This window comes from Rhinolophus hipposideros (assembly GCF_964194185.1).
Source record: "Rhinolophus hipposideros genome assembly, chromosome: 12".
Lineage (NCBI taxonomy): Eukaryota > Metazoa > Chordata > Mammalia > Chiroptera > Rhinolophidae > Rhinolophus > Rhinolophus hipposideros.
In genome coordinates this window covers 55,528,972-55,548,692 of record NC_138058.1, presented here as the reverse complement: position 1 = coordinate 55,548,692, position 19,721 = coordinate 55,528,972, and the positions used below count along the sequence as shown (strand labels likewise).

The following is a 19,721-nucleotide window of genomic DNA, read 5'->3' as shown; positions in this document are numbered from 1 at the left end:
AGGATCTAGCTACACTAAACTGGAGGCAGCACAGCATGTTCTCAGATGCAGGTAAGGGCTGCCCAGTGCCTCACCGTTTCCCCGGAAGGTGTCCAGCTGGAGAGGATGCCATCCCGTGCTGTGCCAGTGCCAGAAGCTCCCCTTCGCACTCTCAGAGGGGTGAGGGGCAGTTTATGCCCGCCTGCCACCCCCGAACCCCCAGCCTTGTATTGATCATGAGGGAAAGTTAACCTCAGCAGACCTAGGCGGCTCACTTGTATTATCTTCTTTCTAAGTTTTATGAGTGAAGACTTTCTGAAGTTCAATTTTATCCCAAAGCTAATACATGAGTTATGCTACTTTAGGTTCTTCATCATTTCTCATGCAGACTGTTGTAAAGTACCTAACTTTGCTCCTCACCACTGACCGGTTGGTCCCTTTGTTGAAAAGTCAACTGACCCTATATGTGTGATAGCTGTATTTTAGCATTTATTAAATTACATTATGTTTTATTTGCAAACCTTTCTGTCTTCACAGCTAGAATGTGAACTTCCTGAGGGGTCAGGTTCTATATTTTACTTATTTTTGTGTTCTCAGACTAGGCACTCAATGAACATGTGCTGAATGGTGAATTTGAAAAAAAAAAATGAATTTTGCAATTTTTAAAAAATCTTTTAAACTGCAATTACTTTTGCACCAGCCTAATGGCTAACTTAAAGATTATATTTTCTTCCGGCACTTTAGGAATCTGAGAGCTGTAGATACAGGCCCTTTTGATATCATTCCAGTCCAAATCTTCAGCCCCAGTGCCAAAGCCAACAGGAACAGAACAGTCACCGTGGCCACACGGAGGTTAATTATGCAGGGTTCCCCGGGGTAGTCATTCACAGTTGGATTGGTTGTATTTTTTCAAGGGTGGGGGAAGAGATAAAGAAATGTCAGATTTTATTTCCCTTACAGGGTTTCCTAAAAAATAATGAATGGCGTGCATAAATCACGACCCTTGGAGGTCATTAGTAGTGATAAGAGACTGGAGTTCATGAATTAACTGGAAATATTTTCACTCTGTATTTCTCAACATACAGGGAAACAAAGCTTTTCCTCCACGTTACAAACTGATTTGTTCTACATTAAAGACTTCTCTCCCATGTTTTAGTGCCTCAGAATATGCATGTGCTCTATTATATTTTCACATGACTTCTTCATAGAAGGAAATTCACATGCATTAGACTTAGCAGGCTTGGTATTGACCTTGATGTGTGACTGCATGTGTGAGAATATACTGCTGCCACTATGAAGCTACTGAAGAAGGGCCAGGAAGTGGAGTAGAGTACGCGAGGTAGTAACTTAATTCAAGCTGCCCTTGGCTATATTTGGCTTACTTAACGAATGGGTATGGCTTCAAAATTTGAGAAACTGCATTTGATTTTTAAACTTACTTTAAATATTATTGTCCTAAATATAAGGTGCATATAATGGACAGATTGAAGTTCAGAGCTTTTCAAGACTCTATACTGCTACTTCAATAAAATTTAAGAACATGTCTCAGTAAAGAATCTTTTAGTTATAAGGAACAGAAGCCCAACTCAAACTGGCTCTAAAAAAGGACATTTATTGGTTATTATAACTAGGAAGTCTAGGGGTATTCCAGTCTTAGAGAGAGCTGGATTCAGGGGCTCAAAGAGATCATCTTTCTCTTTTCTTACCCTTATTCTCATGTCTCTGCTTTTCTCTGTCTGCTTCAGTATCGGAATGTCTGTTGTCAGAAAAACACCAGATTCTGTTGTCCACAGACCTCTCAAACCAAGAGAAAGAGAGATCGTGTACTATGGTCATGGTTAAGCCTCTTGTGCTTCGCTTCCCTTGTCTGCAGAATGGAGACAGCAGGAGTGTCCACCTCATACAGACGATGAGGGCTTCAATGAATTAATATGTGTGAAACGCTTGGAATAGTTCCGGACACATCGTAAACCTTCAATAAATGTTGCCTGTTGTTATCCTCACATTACAGGAGGGGAAGTTTAGGTATGAAAAAACGAAAACTGCCCAATCCTTCATAACTCACTAAAGCAGTCATCACTACATAGAAAACCTGAAAACACTGGGATAATTATAATGCTTCATAGTATGCTGAGTCATGCCATTGAGCTGTTCAGAGATCCAAGCTATGAAAAGGTGCCTTCCATTCCAGCTCTGTACTTCACCTGCGTTGATAACCTTGTGCAGCATTTGAGAGTATTGAAAAGTATACTAGGATTTGCTCATGTGACCTTAACTGTGCTTTTATTTGTCAGCATAATTACAGTTACTACTGTTTATTCAGAACTACGTATAGGTACTACCGTTTCCTGAATACTCGTATGCCAGGTGCTAACTAATCCTAGTAAGTAGTCATTATCTATATTTTTACTGATGAAGAAACTGGACAGAAAACTCAGCTGACTTACCCAAGGCCTTATAGCTGGGCTAGAATTCAGACCAGTTCTACCTTGGATTTTGAAGTCCATGCTTTTATTCACCATGCTATACTGTTTCAAGGAAGCTATGAAAACTTGCTTAAAAAATGCAGAAGATATCAGTGTAAGACTTGGCTTCATCTGGAGAAAAGGGGTTGAATGAGCACAGGCAGGAAGAAGTGAATAGAGGCTTTTGTGAGAAAGGCTTGGGTTGCAGAACTCAGCGTCTCAAGGCTTTCGATTTCGGTGAATGGGGGTGGGGGGAGCAATGGAATGCACATAGTATCAGGATACAGTACTATGTGGGAAAGGAACACGTAGAGTGAAATTGGCTTCCTTTAAGGAGCCAAGAAAGGGGGCTGCCCGGAGGGATGTTGATAGGCTGGATCCAGGATGTGAGTTTCATGATAATAGATTAGTGAAAAATAGGCAATGTTTAATTCATAGATAAATGGGGTAAAAGAGTGGGACAGGTGACATATTATACAACACAAACTTTATTATTGATAGTAAAAAAAAACCCAAAAACCTAGAAAGTTATAGTTCAGAAAAGTGAAAAAAAAAAAACAACAAAAAATGTAATAGCCAATGAGTTTACTAATGGGATGGAGTAAAGCACTCAACGCACTCTTCCAAAGGCCCTAAACGATAACTTCAGTCAGATTCCATTCAGGGACACACTTAAATTCTTTGGACAGAGTCAGATTATGCTGAGCAAATTGACACATCAGTTTTCCCTGGGAGAGCATCCTAGGCAACCCTGTAACAGCCGGATGCAGCATTTCCCAAACATATGAACCACGTCCAAGGTGCTTATTAAAATACAGCTCTTCAGCCTTCAGAGACTTGGGGTCCCGGTGGGTGTGGTGGTGATTGTGGCCGCTCTGGGAAAAGATTGGCCCGGGCAGAGGTAGGCTGTTGATCTTCAGTAGCTCCCAGTGTTTTTTGGTGTTCTGCCCAAGTACATACAGAACAGAGGCCGAAAGGGCATTTACAGGGTCAGAAGCCAATGCTGTAGTTTAACAGGGGACTGAGGGCCACAAGGCACCTCAGAGGGGAGTGTTCCCGGGGGCTGCAGAACCTGGGCCCAGGTGACATTGAGCGCTGAAGGACACAGGTGCTTTGCATCTGACTGAGACCTACTCAGGAAAGTAGGGTGCAATTAGTATTAGACTTAACTATGTTAACTTCTTTTGAAAGGATAACACAGTGCTAGGGATTTAAAACATTCAGTTAGGTTTTAATAATATTTGTTATTCTTCGCACTCGTACGATACTTGCAGATTGTAAACAGGCTGACTTGGGTTCTCATTTCCTCATCTTTTAAGACAAGATAAAGAAAAAAGAGCTACTAAGCATTTCTTTATACCTACACTAAGCAAGGTGACAGAGAAGTTTTGGGAGAAAGGTGGAAGTGTGTGGCGTGTGGGGAAGGCACGAGAGGTTGTACGTCTCCTAATTCTAAGGCAGCAGTTCTCAGAGTGATTTGTGGAGCCCTGGTGGGGGGCGGTCCTCAGATATTTCCATGTCCACTGGTCAGAACTCACTATGTAACAATACTGAGCTATTGTTTCCTTTCTCTGTGTGGTGATTGAATTAAACTGCTGGTCCTTCACCTGAATCAAGGGGCACCAAACTGTGCTAGTGTTCCTCAGAGCTCCACCATCACACATTCATAGTGTTAAAAAACAGAATTCAGCTGAGTACATCTAAAGAGCAAATTGGCTTTATTCAACAATTCATGAGTTGAGCAGCAGCATTACATCTAACCAACAGAGAGGAGTGAGGAGCTGTACAAAATGGAAGGCTTTATAGAGGGAGCGGGTGTGTGTGGGCTGGGGGAAGATGTTTCTCGTAAACAATGGATGATTTCAGACAAGGTCACCGTTCCTTGGCCAAGAGTGAGGGGTCTCTCAGGCAGATTACCTCGCTACTGCTGACGGGGAAATTCCAGATTGACTCATTAATAAGATTACATTCCAGGGAGAGGCCGAAACCCCTGTTAGGTTAGGTGTTAAGTCTCAGTTTAGTGACGTGGGCTTAGCACAAGTGACTCCATTTTGGGCCTATTTTTTTTTTATTAGTTTCAGGTGCACAAGACAAAGTAATACTTAGACATTTATCTTTTATATCCCTCACACTGTGTGAACTCCCCTCCCCCCATTGGACCTGTTGTTTTTGTTAACAGTTTTTAAAAAAGGCAGTTTTATGTATGAATGTCTGATAAAGCAGCACTTATTATTTTATTGTCTTGACTACGTGCCTTTTCAATATTCTATGTGATGGAATGGGAGATACTTGCAAAATATTTGGGCAGCATGCTAAAAGTACAGTGGCTGTCTTAAGAAAATGCAGGAGTAGCTGCTTTTCCCATCGAACATTATTTTTATTTTTACTTGAAAGAACTACTGACAAATTTTGGGCATTCAGACTTGGGTATTTTGCAGAAATTTTCTCAAGAATGAATGAAGTGAGCTCATCACTTCAAAGAAAATAATTGATAGTATTTGTTACCAGTGATAAAAATTTTTAACTTAAAAGAAAAAAATGAGAGTTTTTGAAAACTTGTATCTGCCACTATGAACTTGACAGCTTCCCAATACTTCAATTTTTAGGTTGAGAATTTTCTGGTAGGATTGTTGGTGGTATTAATGCACATCATTTAAAAAAATATGTGAAATATGTAATATTTGGAAGATCTATGCATTTTCCAAATGTCTAATGCGTGATGTTAAAAAATCAAGCATGGATAAAAGATCCATTCAAAATTCAAGACGGACCAGTGAGTGTTTTTTTTTTCTTCTTAAACTAGTAAATTTTATTGTAACAGAGTATTTAATGTAACAGACAAAAGATCCTTGATAGGATTTCAAATTCCACATTGCAGGTAACTCTGAGAAGCTACCATATGTTGAATTTTGATGCAGTATCAAAGAATAATATCCACAGTTAACAGAAAAAACTCTTAACATACTCCTCCCTTTTCCAACTACATATTTGTATGAAGCTAAATTTTCTTCATAAACTTCACCGAATACCATATCACAACAGATTGACTGTAGAAGCAGATGTGAGAATCCGGCTGTCATCTATGAAGCCAGACATTAAACAGATAGGCAAAAATGTAAGACACTGCCAATCTTTTCAAGACTTTAAGAAATATATACTTATTTTTCATAAAAACATTTGATTTATGCTAATGTAATATATTTATTATTTTTAAATGGATTAATACATATTTAAATTTTTCTCAGTTTTAATTTCTAATATGATAAATATTGGTAGGATATAGCCCACAGAAATGAAAGCTCTTTGGAGTCCCACAGTAATTTATAAGAGTTTAAAGAGGTCCTGAAACCAAAAAGTTTAAGAACTGCTGACCTAAGGTTTGACTAAGAGGAATGTTCCAACATACTGTGTTTCCCCAAAAGTGAGACCCAGCCAGACAATCAGCTCTAATGTGTCTTTTGGAGCAAAAATTTATATAAGATCTGGTGTAAAATAATATAATATAATATGATATATAATGTATAATAAATATAATAATATAATATCATATAGTATAATATCATATCAGATAATATATAGATAATATAAGATAATATAAGACCAGGTCTTATATTAATTTTTGCTCCAAAAGATCCATTAGAACTGATTGTCCGGCTAGGTCTTACTTTCAGGGAAACATGGTAGCTATCCGGCTTTTGAGGACTGTCCCTTTATGTTCATCTCATTGCTCTGGAATCATAAAAAAGATGCCTGGTTCTCCCAGCCCCTGTGAGTAGACTCAGGCCCCCCTTTAGACCACACACTACTCTTTCTGTGTCTGGAAGCCGTAATTGAAGATCTTCTTGACCAGACCACATCTGACTCCCGTGTTACGGGATTTAGGTACAGAAAAAAAGCCAGTGAAATAGAATTCTCGGTATTTTTCCCACAAGAAGCTGCTTTTTTTATTTTCACAGGATCTGATAGTTGTCCACGTAGTTATGAGGTTGGGTTTTAATGAAGCTGTCAACTTGGTCTTTGGAACCAGAGAGGCTCATAGCTTTATGACTTTGGGCAAGTCATTTTTATTTCTCTGCAATAAAATTTTCTATACATGAGGTAAAACTGGGTTAACAATAGGTTTTATTGTGTTGTTTATATTTAGTAGGTGTGTTAATAAGTTAATTCTCATTCCCCTTGTTCCTATTGGGAATTGTCTTGGGCTTGGGGCTAGAGGTGGCAGTTAGCTCACAACTTACTCTGTTTGTAAATGCAGTCTGAGTCACTGCAGACTTCTGTCAAAGAAAGTTGCTCAGCCCAATTGTTGGAGCTATTTGATTAAGTTCATGTTTTTATAATAAATCCCACCATCTTTCCCCCCTCCCACACACGCGCACACACACACAGATTGTACAACGAAGCAAGGTGATTTGGCGTATGATCAATCATACCTTTTTGATTATCAGCTAATTTGTACTTGGCTCTTCAGAAAGCTGATAAACACTTTGATATCGTACCAGCAAGAATGAATCGCCCTCAGTGAAAGGGCAGGTTCTTAGGGATTTGCTGTGTTCTTTTGAAGATATGTGTGCCATACTTTTAGATATGAGCACATAAATAGTCTAAATTGTACCAGGCCTTGTTCAGAATTGTCCTTCTCTATTAAATCATTCCCCATGTGCTAATTTTAAAACATAGTCTTGATCTTTAGATTTTTTGGGGAAGTTCTTTCTCCACTGAAAACAGAGCACTGAAAAGAGAGGACACATCCTTGCTTTCTGGGGGTTTGTTCTTTAATTCCCCGTTCCACGGAGATAGCCCCAGACGGTGGTGCTGTAGCTCCAGGAAGGTCTGATAGCTGTTACTGCACGGGGCTAGGGAATCCGTGTGCACAGGGACATTTGCTCAAAGGACTCTCCAGCTATAAGTGCCTGGAGGTGGGGTTTGGGGAGAAAACAGATTAAAGCGGGGTCTTAAAACTTGAAACTTGGAAACAGTCTCACCTTGCAATAGTCTGTACGTCATGAAGTCTTCTTGATATGTCCCAGTAGTTATGCCTGACTTCTTTTTTTGGAAAGAAAAGCAGGTTTATTCAAAAAGCTGGCACTCTGGGAGGATGATGGACTGTAGTCCATAGGCCGTCTGCCGCCTATGGCGGACTTTTTTTGACTTGACTCTTCCTCCACCTCTGGACTGAGCCTTAGACTGTTCTTTGCTACCTACTTGTCATCTTTCCCATTTAGCCACATCTCTTCTGTCACCCTCCTAGAGTACACTCTATCTTGCTTTCAATTCTCAATAATTGGTGTAGGGTCTCTTTCTCTCTCTTTTTCCCCCCACCCCCTGTCCATTTTTGACATTACCATCTTTCCTTAAAGACCACCTCCAGTTTTAACTATGCCTAAGTGCCCATGACTTTCAGGTGTGAAATTCATGAAATTTAAAAACTGGAAAGAGAAAATGGCAAGTGAAAGGGTAGGACACTGGTTTGGAGGCCATTTACCTAAATTTCTGGGAATGTGTGTAAACTTGCAAAGTGCCAATTTCTCCCTGAGCACATTGTTTGTGTCCATGTTCATGAATGTAAATATACACAGTAGTAATTGAGACTTCACTTCCATTCAGTCCCATTCTCCTAGTGACCATCCTACCGTTGTCTTCCAGACTATTTGGATACTTGGTTTGCCTCTAATGAACATACATGATACTTGTGTTCAGCTGATGGTGCCTAAGACTAACCAACAAACCTCCTCAAATGCTTGAAATAAAACAAAATACTTTTTTGATAAAGCCATATACTCATAAAATGTTGGAAGTGCAAAGATCACTTAGAGTATCATTCCATAGATGAGTGCCATTTGATTAAATGACTTGCTTGTTGGAGATAAACTTAGAACAGAATCCAGGTCACTTCACTGGCCAGCACTGTTTTTCCTGTAAGGCACTCCAGTTTATTTGAAATTATTTACCATGCCAGTTTGTTTGAATATAATGGAATTATTTCAGAATGAGTTGCTAGAAATAATCCTGCTCTGAAAAATCTAGAGATGTACTGTAACTATGTCCCTGTATTTATAGTGACTTAGCAAATAACAGAGTACTTTGAATCCAGTAGGGGAAGTAGTAACACAGTATATCATCTTCCCTTTCTTTTGTATATTAATTGAATGTTTTTAGTTATATTGGTAGGTAAATCTTATTTAGGAGGTTGCCTTGCTTAAAATGCAAAGAAGTATGTATTCTGTTGAGGAGTAAAAAGACATTAGAATTCTATTTCTAATTTTTATTTTTATCATACATATGCCCTAATCAAGTTCTTGTGAAGCATGACTGTACTTATACAGGGTTTATTTATGGGCTCTGGCTCAAATAGGTGTTGGTTCTCTGCTCTGTCTCTCTCTCATGTGGTCTTTGCCATTCTGGAGAGTATCTGAGAGTATCAGAGACACTTACTCTGAGATAATCTAAAAGTATCTGAAATGCATAATAAACCTGTTTGTTTATTAATCAGGAAGTATTTACTGAGCACTTACTATGTTTTAGCTAGATGCAGTAACTACAGCAAAGAACATGAATTTTTGTTTGAAAATAAAATGTTTTACATGTAATGAGGACTTCATAAAAGTAAATATTGTGATGTTGCTTTTGGATTTTTTATTATTATCAAATAAGCATCAATTATTGTTTTCCTCCCAGAGAAAGAAAAAAAAATTGATGAAAAGAAAAATTTGCCTTCCCCCTTTTGATGAAGTAATTCAGTGAAACTTTTATTTATGTATTGTAACCATATGTATTCAGCCAGAAGTTTTTCTTCTCTTTTTTCTTTCTTACAACTAAACAGCTTTGGGCAGAAGCATGCAACCTTTTTGCTATTAAGTTTCTCTGAAGTAAGGCCAGAAAGCTTTAAAAATATTTTGACTAAGATGGTTTAGGAGTGTGGTTATGTCTCAATTTGTTCTGACTTGATTGAATAATATCTTGGATTGTCAAAGAAATGATGTAATGAGTGTCCTCTCATTCTACAGGATATTCTTAGGCTAACAAATACATTTCCCACTTAATGTAATAGAGAGATCTCCAATTTAGGACCAGTTTCCCCTATCAGAAACTGGTCTCCTTTTCTTGAGTTTTTGCTGATTCTTGTCTTTTCCCTTCTTAGTAAGTTTGGGCTTGCTACCTCATACTTTGTTGTTGTTGAGATTTTCAATTTTAAAAATTAATTTTGTAAAAACTTGAAGCAATTTCAAAGTTACAGAAAAGTTGCAAGTACAGTAGGCCTGCCTTTGGAGTGAAGAATTGGAGAATAAGTTGCCAATATGGTTCAGTGTCCTCACATAGAAGGACATTCTCCTGTAGAACCACAGCACCTGCCCGTAGCATCAGAAAATTAACATAGAAAATTAACATATTGTTACCATCTAATCCTCATTAGATAGGCCTGTGAAAACGAGTCAACCGGCAAAAAAGGAAAATTTGACTACTGTATTATGCAAAAACGGTCACAGTTGAAAGAAGATCCAAATGTGTGTCAGGGAAAATATGCATACTACAAACTGAATGACACATTAAGAGGCTGGCAAAGATGATCACAATGGGCTGCTGCCCGTTATTTGCTTAGGAACTCCAGAGCCTGTCTGCCTTCACCTTGATGCTGAATAGTGCCTTCTTCTGGTGGCTGACTGCTTGACCACGGGGCAGTGCCAGCCTTTGACTTTGCTGTTGGCCCTGGTACCTTTTCCCAGAGTCAGCCATCTTGGTCTTATGGGTCCGCTTCCTGATGTAGCTTCCGGGAGCTCAGTTATTCAGCACCAGAGTAGGCATTTCAGTACAGCAGAGGGGTTGTTCTGTGCAAGCAGCAGCTGCTGTCCACTGTACCTGAGGATGGTCTTGCGTGAGTGAATGTCCAGCCTCATAGCTCTGTTGCTGAAGAGTAAGAGAGCTCACTCTCTGGGCAGATCAAACAGATCTGCCTTTCTCTTTCACCTTACTCCTGAGAAAATAATCCTATATGACGTTCTTCATGTAATTTTTCTGTGATTTATATTAGAAAGTGCCATCGTCAAAGTGAATATTAAGGTTGTGAAGTAGATACACTAAAGAAGTTTTTCTTAGAAAAAGTGAAAAGGCTGATATAATAAGGACAGTTCTTTGAAGGAACTATTATAGGAAATCTTAGTTTTAAGAACTTTTTTCTTAAGAGTACATAAGATTTTAATGTACATGTTTACATAAATGTTGATTAACTTTAAGGTTTTTTTTAACATTTAAAAAATTCAAGAAAAAGTTTATACATCCCATTATCTTATCACAGTGCCTTTTTAAAATTATGTATATGTCCATTTGTGTAACTTTTACAGTAAAAATCTTGTTTATATTAAAAAGTTATCACGCATATAGATTCTGATTATATGTGCTCTTAAGGCTCTTGCAGACCAATTTGAAGATAAGACGACACCTGTATTGGAACGTCTGAAGATTTTCTATTGCTGTCAAGTACCACCTCACTGGGCCATTCAGGTATTATTGTTGTTGTTTGTTATTGGGTACAGGAAATACTTTGCATTTGAAAGGTAAATGCATTAGAAAAGAATGATTTTCAGTTTATGTTTGTTTTCAAATCTTTAAGTGAAAAGAAGTAGCTGGGGATTGTCAACTATTGGATATTAGACTTTTAAAAGAATTTAAAACTAGATAAATAGAATCCTTGAAATTAAATAATAGGAGAACAGAAGATTTCATTTTCAAAATAAGCTTTTATTATATATTTGAAAGCCCTTTAAGGACTTACTGCCAAAGAATGAACTTTTTTTTTTTAAAGATTTTATTGGGGAAGGGGAACAGGAATTTATTGGGGAACAGTGTGTACTTCTAGGACTTTTTTCCAAGTCAAGTTGTTGTCCTTTCAATTTTAGTTGTGGAGGGTGCTGTTCAGCTTCAAGTTGTTGCCCTTTCAGTCTTAGTTGTGGAGGGCGCAGCTCAGCTCCAAGTCCAGTTGCCATTGCTAGTTGCAGGGGGCGCAGCCCACCATCCCTTGCGGGAGTCGAACCGGCAACCTTGTGGTTGAGAGCCCGCATTCCAACCCACTGAACCATCCGGGAGGCAGCTCAGGTCAAGGTGCGGTGTTCAATCTTAGTTGCAGGGGGCGGAGCCCACCATCCCTGGCGGGACTCGAGAAGTTGAACCAGCAACCTTGTGGTTGAGAGTCCACTGGCCCATGTGGGAATCGAACCGGCAGCCTTCAGAGTTAGGAACATAGAGCTCTAATGGCCTGAGCTACCGGGCTGGCCCAAGAATGAACATTTTTTAGCAAGTGATTTATAAACAGTAAAATAAAACATTTGTTTGATACTCTATACTGGGAGGTACCCTTAACTTCTCTCCTCTTTCTGGGGATATGAGATTACCTAGTGTAGCTCTTAAGGTCACATATTGGGGTGGAGACTCTGGCTTCCTGTCCCATGGTTCGTCATGTTATAGGTGTGGTTCCCCTATTTTGTAAAATGTTTAGTACTAAAGACAATTTAGAAACCTGGTTTAATTTTACAGAGAAGAAAGTTGAGGCCCAGTGCAATTAAGTATACTTTTCCAATGTTGCTCACACTCCTGTTCATAAACTAGGTCTCTAGTTTTCCAACTTTTAGTCTAGTTTACCTCCTTTCCATATCTCTTCATTGGGTTGTAATTACAGCCCCCAATATCAATCAACTTATTGCATCCTTAGTATGAGGCACTCATTTTGTTTTATATTTCACACATATTATTTTATTGCAACAACTTTGTGAAATATTCCCATTTTACAGGTGTGGAAGCTATGGCACAGAGAAATTAGGTGGAATCAAATAGTGTCATTCAGAAACTTCTAGATCATTTAGTAACAATTGTCATTTTAACCAGTTTCCTGTCCTCTCCCTCATGGATTATGCACATAGGTAGGATTTAGAATTATAAATGCCCATGGACCATTCCATGATCCAGAATCCCCATTGTAAGGTTTCTTAGAAGCATTTATATTCTTAAGCACAGGAGGAACTCGGGGAGTTTGTTACACATTGAAATTCACATTATCTGTTGAACGAGTCTCAATAAAATGTAGGCACCTAAAAAGCTTTGTTTCATGATATCAAAGGAGTAGCTTCTTCATCAAGAACGTTGAACAACTAGAACTTTTTGCCATATTGTTGACCCTCATCTGTGAAGTTTCTGAAGTGCTTTGTACTGTGTGGTTTGTGGTAGGTACATGTCTCAGACTCTGAGCTTTTATTAGGACAAAACATGTCTGTTCAGGGTGTAGCTGTTAATCTGTTTCTGAACAGAAGCATTAGGACAATTAAATACTATTCAAATAGAATTTAGGGTAAATGTTTATTTTATCTGCTTAGGAAGTGGTGGATTTTAGGATGTTTAGGCAGTTAGATAAACATCCTCTTTCATTAAGAAATTAAATCATTTTTTTTCTTTTCATTATGGAGAGTATCCCTATCTTTATGTATTATTTTTAACGATCAAGAAATAATGTCTTAGTTTATTATTAAAAGAGAATTAGTCTTTACTCTGCTGCTAGCCAGCCATATGTTTAGATGCCATAACTTTCGTCACATATTAAACTGCTGAACTACGTGAGCACTAAGATTTATTCCAGCTCCCACATGCTATGTGCAGTTTTTGAAAATGTCAGGTCAAATATCCTAAAATAGCCAAATTCTCCTATTTTCATGGGATACAAAAAAATAAAATCTCACTACCCCCTTTATTTATATTAATATTAACATAATTTTCAGGTATATTTCATTTTACTTTCTGATTTTGTTAGTCCCAGGTTTTCCATATCCATTAGCTTCTTAACTTTTAATATCTATTGAATTTTGAAAGAGTAGCAAAAGTGTATGTAAGAGAAAACACAGTTTGCTCTGTTATGAGACCATAACTTACTCAAGAACATCCGCTGAACTTTCAAACCTTTCTGATACCTTTTTCCATTCCTGAAGGATGGACCACTTATAAACCACAATATTTTTATTTTAAATATGTTTAACCTTCAATGACCTTACCAATATTTGTCTCTTTTTATCTACCAAGACCTGGGAAACAGATCACTAGGTTTTTTAGAATGGAGTTAAAATCTAAGTAGAATGTAAGTAGACCTGAGTGAGAAAGAGTGAAAGATGCTCTATGAATAAAGTACACAAATGTTAATAGATTCTATGTCATTTGTATTGACCGTTTGGAGTTTTTATTATTTATTTATTCATTTGAATTCAATACCCTTTTATGTTTTTTTCCAGTTTGAGATATAACTGCCATGTAACATTGTATTAGTGATAGGTGTACAACGTAATGATTTGATATATCTATATATTGTGAAATGATCCCAACAAGTTTAGTTAACATCCATCAACTCACATCGGTACAAATTTTTTTCTTGTGATGAAAACTTTTAAGAACTTCTACTATCTCAGCAACTTTCAAATATCCAATACAGTATTGTTAACAATAGTCACCATGCTGTACATTATCCCCAGGATTTACTTATAACTGGAAGTTTGTGTCTTTTGACCATCGTCACCCATTTCCCTCACCCCCAAACCTCCACCTCTCGCAACTACCAGTCTGTTCTCTGTATCTATGAGTTTGACTTTTTTAGATCCCACATATAAGTGCTATCATGCAGTATTTGCCTTTCTCTGACTTCTTTCACTTAGTGTAATCCCCTCAAGGTCCATCCATGTTGTCTCAAATGGCAGGATTTCTTTCTTTTTTATGACTGAATATTTCATTAGATAGGTTATTTCCATGTCTTGGCTAATGTAAATAAGGCTGTAATGAACATGGACTGCAGATATCTCTTTGAGGTAGTGATATTGTTTCCTTTGGATAAATTCCCAGAATTTGAATTGCTGGATCATAAGGTAGTTCTATTGTTAATTTTTTTGAGGCACCTCTATACTGTTTTCCATAGTGGCTGCACCAGTTTACATTCCCACTAACATTGCTCAAGGGTTCCCTTCTTCACATCCTTTCTAACACATGCTATATCTTATCTTTTTGATAATAGCCATTCTAACTAGAATTTTAAAAACTGATTTATTAGCTCTCAGCTTTACAAATCAGAGATTGTCATCTATAGAATCTCTAGGTAAAAAAGAAATATGCTTTTTAAGTTCTCCTGAGTTCTTGGGGAAAAATTGATGTATTAAGTATTTTGAACAGTTTCTATATTGTTTTTTAATTCCTCGCCGCCTATAAAGAAAGTTTGCTAACTAAAGTAAAGGTAAGTACTGAATTATTGCAAATTTCTAATTCGTTGAGGCTGACTTGTATAAAGTATGCATTCATGACAATAAGCAGACCTTTCAAATGGCAGATTGGATATACGTGCACGTGAAATAGAAATCTGTCTTTGCATAAAGAGATGTTAATTATTTTAACTTGATTTTTCTAGCGCCAACTTGCAAGTTTACTCTTTGACTTGGGATGTACCAGTTCAGCCCTTCAGATATTTGAGAAGCTAGAAATGTGGGAAGATGTTGTCATTTGTTATGAAAGAGCTGGGCAGCATGGGAAGGTATGTAACAGCAAAATTCTGTGTACTGGCGAGAGCCTTTGGTCCTGCAGCGTCTTCTCACTTGTTTTGTTTTTTTAAGCCTGCTTTTGCCAACAGTTCACTTTTATTCATTTATTTCCACTTTTTTTCCTGTAGAAATCTTAAATGTTTTCTCTGATTTCTGTTGGAGCAGATTATTTTATGTCTGCACATGTATGTGTATATAAAAGGGAAAAGCGGGCCAAAACTGATACAGTATTTGATGTTTAAGAATGAATAATGAAAGTTTTAAAGGTACTGCATATTTTCATCTCTTTCCTTTGCTAACTATCCTCCTGTAGGACAACTTCAAAGTGCATTATTAGGAATTTATCTTAATCACTGGGTGACCTGATGATCAGAGGCTGTCGCCTGAGGAAGGTTACCTAGGAGGGAGAGCAGGCTAGGTCTGTTGAAGAAAATCCAAACGGTTTGATGACCCGCCTTGGGGCAGAAGAGTTGGCTAGTGTGTAATGCACATTTAAGTCCACCTGAAATTGGGTCAAGAGGGAAAGTGTTGCAACATTTGCATGTTATTAATCTGTTGTTTTCCCCCCTCATAAGTGAACAGAATTTTAAAGGGAGTAAGGGGCTCTGCATTGGGAATATCTGTTAATGACTAAATTTCTATCAAAAAAAGTATAGTATATAAGCAGAGTAAAACCCACAAATTGGACCATTTATACGAGGTCTGACAATTAAGTTAACAAATTTGTTGCAATGATGTTGCTAATCTTTTTTGATATCAGAGGGATTATTCATTATGAATTTGTACCAACTGGACAAACAGTTAACTAAGTGTACTATTTGGAAGTGCTGAAAAGGCTGCATGAAAAAGTTAGAAGACCTGAACTTTTTGCCAACAATTCATGGCTCTTGCATCACGACAATGCAACAGCTCACACAGCACTGTCTGTGAGGGAGTTTTTAGCCAGTAAACAAATAACTAACTGTATTGGAACACCCTCCCTACTCACCTGATCTGAGCCCCAGTTTGACTTCTTTCTTTACCTGAAGATAAAGGAAATATTGATAGGAAAACATTTTGATGACATTCAGGACATCAAGGGTAATACGATGACAGCTCTGATGGCCATTCCAGAAAAAGAGTTCCAAAATTGCTTTGAAGGGTAGATTAGGTGCTGGTGTCAGTGCATAGCTTCCCAAGGGGAGTACTTTGAAGGTGAGTGTAGTGATATTCAGCAGTGGGGTACGTAGCACTTTTTCTAGGATGAGTTTGCAAACTTAATTGTCAGACTTGTATCTACAGTCAACCTTTTGCCATCACCATAAAAAGAGAAATAGTGGTATAAGTACATGTGTATCTGTTTCTTAAGTTTGTCTGTTTTAGACTAGTAGTAAAAGCTACATTCCTTTCACTAATCACTAATGGCAGTGAAGGTCTTTGAATTTTGTCAGCTTAAGGAGAAACCCATTTGGGAATAAAATTTTACTGTAGGAGATTATGTAATTATAATATTTTCATCTTGGGATATAGTGTCAAAATTATCTATTCAATTCCTCCTTTTCCAGATAAGGAAAGGAGTCTCTGATGATTTGTCTCAGGTCACAAAGCCAGTTATTGATTATTAGCTTGAGAGGCTGCATGGCATGGTGGTTAAAAGCATAGACCCAGGCTGCCTGGATTCAGATGCTAACCTTATCGCGTGCTGGCTTTGTGATGCCGGGCTGGTTACTCACATGCCCCCCAGTGCCTCAGTGTTCTCACCTGGACACACATAATCTACCACTTCATAGGTTTTCGTGACATAATTATGTAAAGTACATAGAATGGTGCTTTCCTCATGGTGCTACATGAGTGTTTGCTGCTATTACTGCTGTGATTATAAGACATTTTTTTGGGTCACATTTTAACATCTCTGAATTTAGAATGTATTAACACTTGATGGCACCTTCCAGTTGCTGTCAGTCAGGTGGCCGTCTGGCCAGGTTGTGCTGTAATTACCTGTGCCGTACTAGCTTAATTGTAGCCATATTTAATGTCATTATTTCAATGGAGTTATGTACACGGTGTCAGCACTACATATATTGGATGTAATTGCTGTTTAAAATATCTTCAAAAAGATTCTTTTATGATTTGGCATTGGAACAAAAAAGTTACTGAACATACAGAAAAGGACAGAAACAAAGTAGAGGAATGTAAATTTGATATTAGCAAAATAAACATCTGCCATCGGAGAAATCATCACAATTCCATTTACTATTCTTTAAAAACAACAACTAAGTGCTTGGTGGGAGCCAAGAAAGGAAGACACTCCAAAGTGGATGAAGCTGTGTTTTGTACTGAGGAGTGTAAAGAAAGGTTGCCATTTAAAATGTCAAGCAGTGTATTGAAGGCAGGAAAAATTGCCAAATTTTTTTGAGTAGATTGAAAAAAATATCAAAGCAGTGAGAGGCTGATGTGATCCATTCAAGGCATTATGTCATAATTTAACTGAAAGCATTTTTTCTTTATTAGTTAAGAGTTAGTCTTACAGTTGATGGCGTCTCAAATTTGATGAAATATAGTATTATGTTTCTTTAGGGACTTAAAAAAAAATTTAGGGCCTGGCACTAAAGTAGTGCTCAGATGTTTATGTAACAAAGGAATGAATGGATGAATGAATGTCTTGACCCCCAGTCTGATGTAGTTCCCATTACACCATTCTGTAGTGTGCCAGTCTTTTACAGTGGTCAGTAAACAGATAAATAACAACTGTGTATAAAAATATGGTAGTTTTTGACATAGTGATTTTTGAAATAATTAAGCAAATTGGTGAATCACAAATAACCCAAAGCATGTTATGAAATATTAAATTTATTTAATTATTTTTAGAAAGTATGGGAAGTAGAGACTTTAACTGCAGAAGAAAAAAATCTAATGACTCCAGCCCTTTCAGATAATAGAGTTGTCCCCCAAAGTAGTGGTGATATTATTATTTTTTTAAATTTACACACGACCTTGTAAGAAATGTATTATATAATAACGGTAAATTTCCAGGTTATAATTACTCTATAAAATGTGCATATTTTAATTTTTAGGAGTATATAGTTATTTACTTTGTCTTAAGTGTTTTGTGAGTTACAGCCAAACATCCCACAGAATCTTGATTTTAAAGGTTGAGTTTAGCATTTTATTTGCCACATACATGAAAGACTTGCCTTACCTGTTTTTCTTATGCTATATTTGCATATCCATTTAACCATGGACCCTAAAAAGTTTTCCTTCAAGTTGGAAGCAAATGTTTTGTTTCTAAAACAGCTGAGATTCTTTTAGGATTTGGTCATGTGCCAATAGTTGTCACGACATTTTGATTTAACTAGAAGTTTGTGAAATTTTAATCACTGCATTTAGTACTTAATGGCATAATTTATTTTTAAAAGGCAAATTCAGTAAAGTATCTAATTTTAATCATTGTGTTCTGGTGCTCACATTTGCATCTCACTATTGCAGGGCTTCAGATTTTCTAATTTAGAAACTACCAACAGAAATTTCATTATTTATTGACCACTGGCAAAATAGCTAAGACTAATTTTTCTTGACCTTGGGATCAGACCTGGTTCTCATCTGTTAGCATTTAAGTTTTAGAAGTTATCTGGCACACTAGAGCAGTTTCCCCAAGTGTATGGACACATTGTTATTTTGTTGAGCAAATTTGGTTCCTAAATGAAGGACAAAGACTGAGCTGGCATAAGGCACCTGTACGGGTTGGGTGCGATGAGAATGGAGAGAGAAGGGTTGGGACCTCTCGGATTTTCTCTTGTTTCTAGGAAACAAGGTTTACCTGAGATTACATAGCCTTTTCTTTCATTTTGCTACAGTTGCAGATCATTGTAGCCATGGGCTATTAAAAATTTTTGTCTTTAAATATCAAGTAAATGTTTTTAGCATTGTTAACGGCTGAGATTCTTTTCCCAGTTGGTTTGGGTTTTTGACGATTTTTTTCTTCTAAGATAATTTCTTTATATGATTTAAAAGATTTCCCACAAGTTCTTTTCCCACACGACAGCCAGAGTGATCTTCCTAACAGACAGATCTGGGTGTATGGTTCCAACACTCTTCTGTAACTTCCCTTTGTCTCCAAGATTGAGTTGGAGCTCGTTAGTGTGAATGGAAGTCTTTTATGCAGCAAATAACACGCACCACTACATGACTGAACTCCTACTTACATTGCACACTGCATTGCCTCTCTGCTGCACACGCCCCCCCCGCCCCCTTTTTACTTGCTCATCCAGCTTGTGCCCAGAGTTCCAGCGGGACTAGACTACTTGTGATTTCTTGATTTTGCCTCAGGACTTTGGACTTTGTATATGATTTTGTATGTCTAGAACTCGTCCTCCTTCAGCCAACTCCTACTTATTCTTCAGGCTTCTCCTTGGTGATTACTTTCTACATTGAGCTTTCCCTGCCCCCTCCCTCCCAGATTTGGTGGTGTTCTGGGTGCCCCTCTGACCCCAGCATGCCCCTAAGATCCCTGGCTTATCTCACCTATTAAACTGTGAGCTGCTTAAAATCCAGCCTGTGTCTGTGTTATTTACAGTGGTTTCCCCAACCCCTAGCACAGGCCTGCCACGTAGTAAGTACTTGAAAGTATTGGCTGAGTGAATGACTAGTAGGTGTTCACTGAGCAGTTATTGCACTGAAGGAAATCTCCAAGTAGACACTCCTTATGGACTTTATGTGCCTCTCCAACCCCTGCCATATATTCGCTCTCCAG

The 19,721-nt window shown here is 37.8% G+C and overlaps 1 protein-coding gene across 2 annotated transcripts in view; it reads left to right on the top strand.

Moving 5' to 3' along the window:
• The window catches only part of TTC27 (tetratricopeptide repeat domain 27), a 146,365-nt gene that overhangs the window by 66,351 nt on the left and 60,293 nt on the right, over positions 1-19,721 (top strand). The window contains exons 11-12 of one of the 2 annotated variants that reach the window (XM_081068552.1): positions 10,845-10,940; positions 14,863-14,985. In XM_081068552.1, coding sequence (XP_080924678.1) covers positions 10,845-10,940; positions 14,863-14,985 — 219 coding nt within the window. The remainder of the gene's footprint in view (positions 1-10,844; positions 10,941-14,862; positions 14,986-19,721) is intronic. The other variant, XM_081068553.1, reaches the window with a different exon arrangement.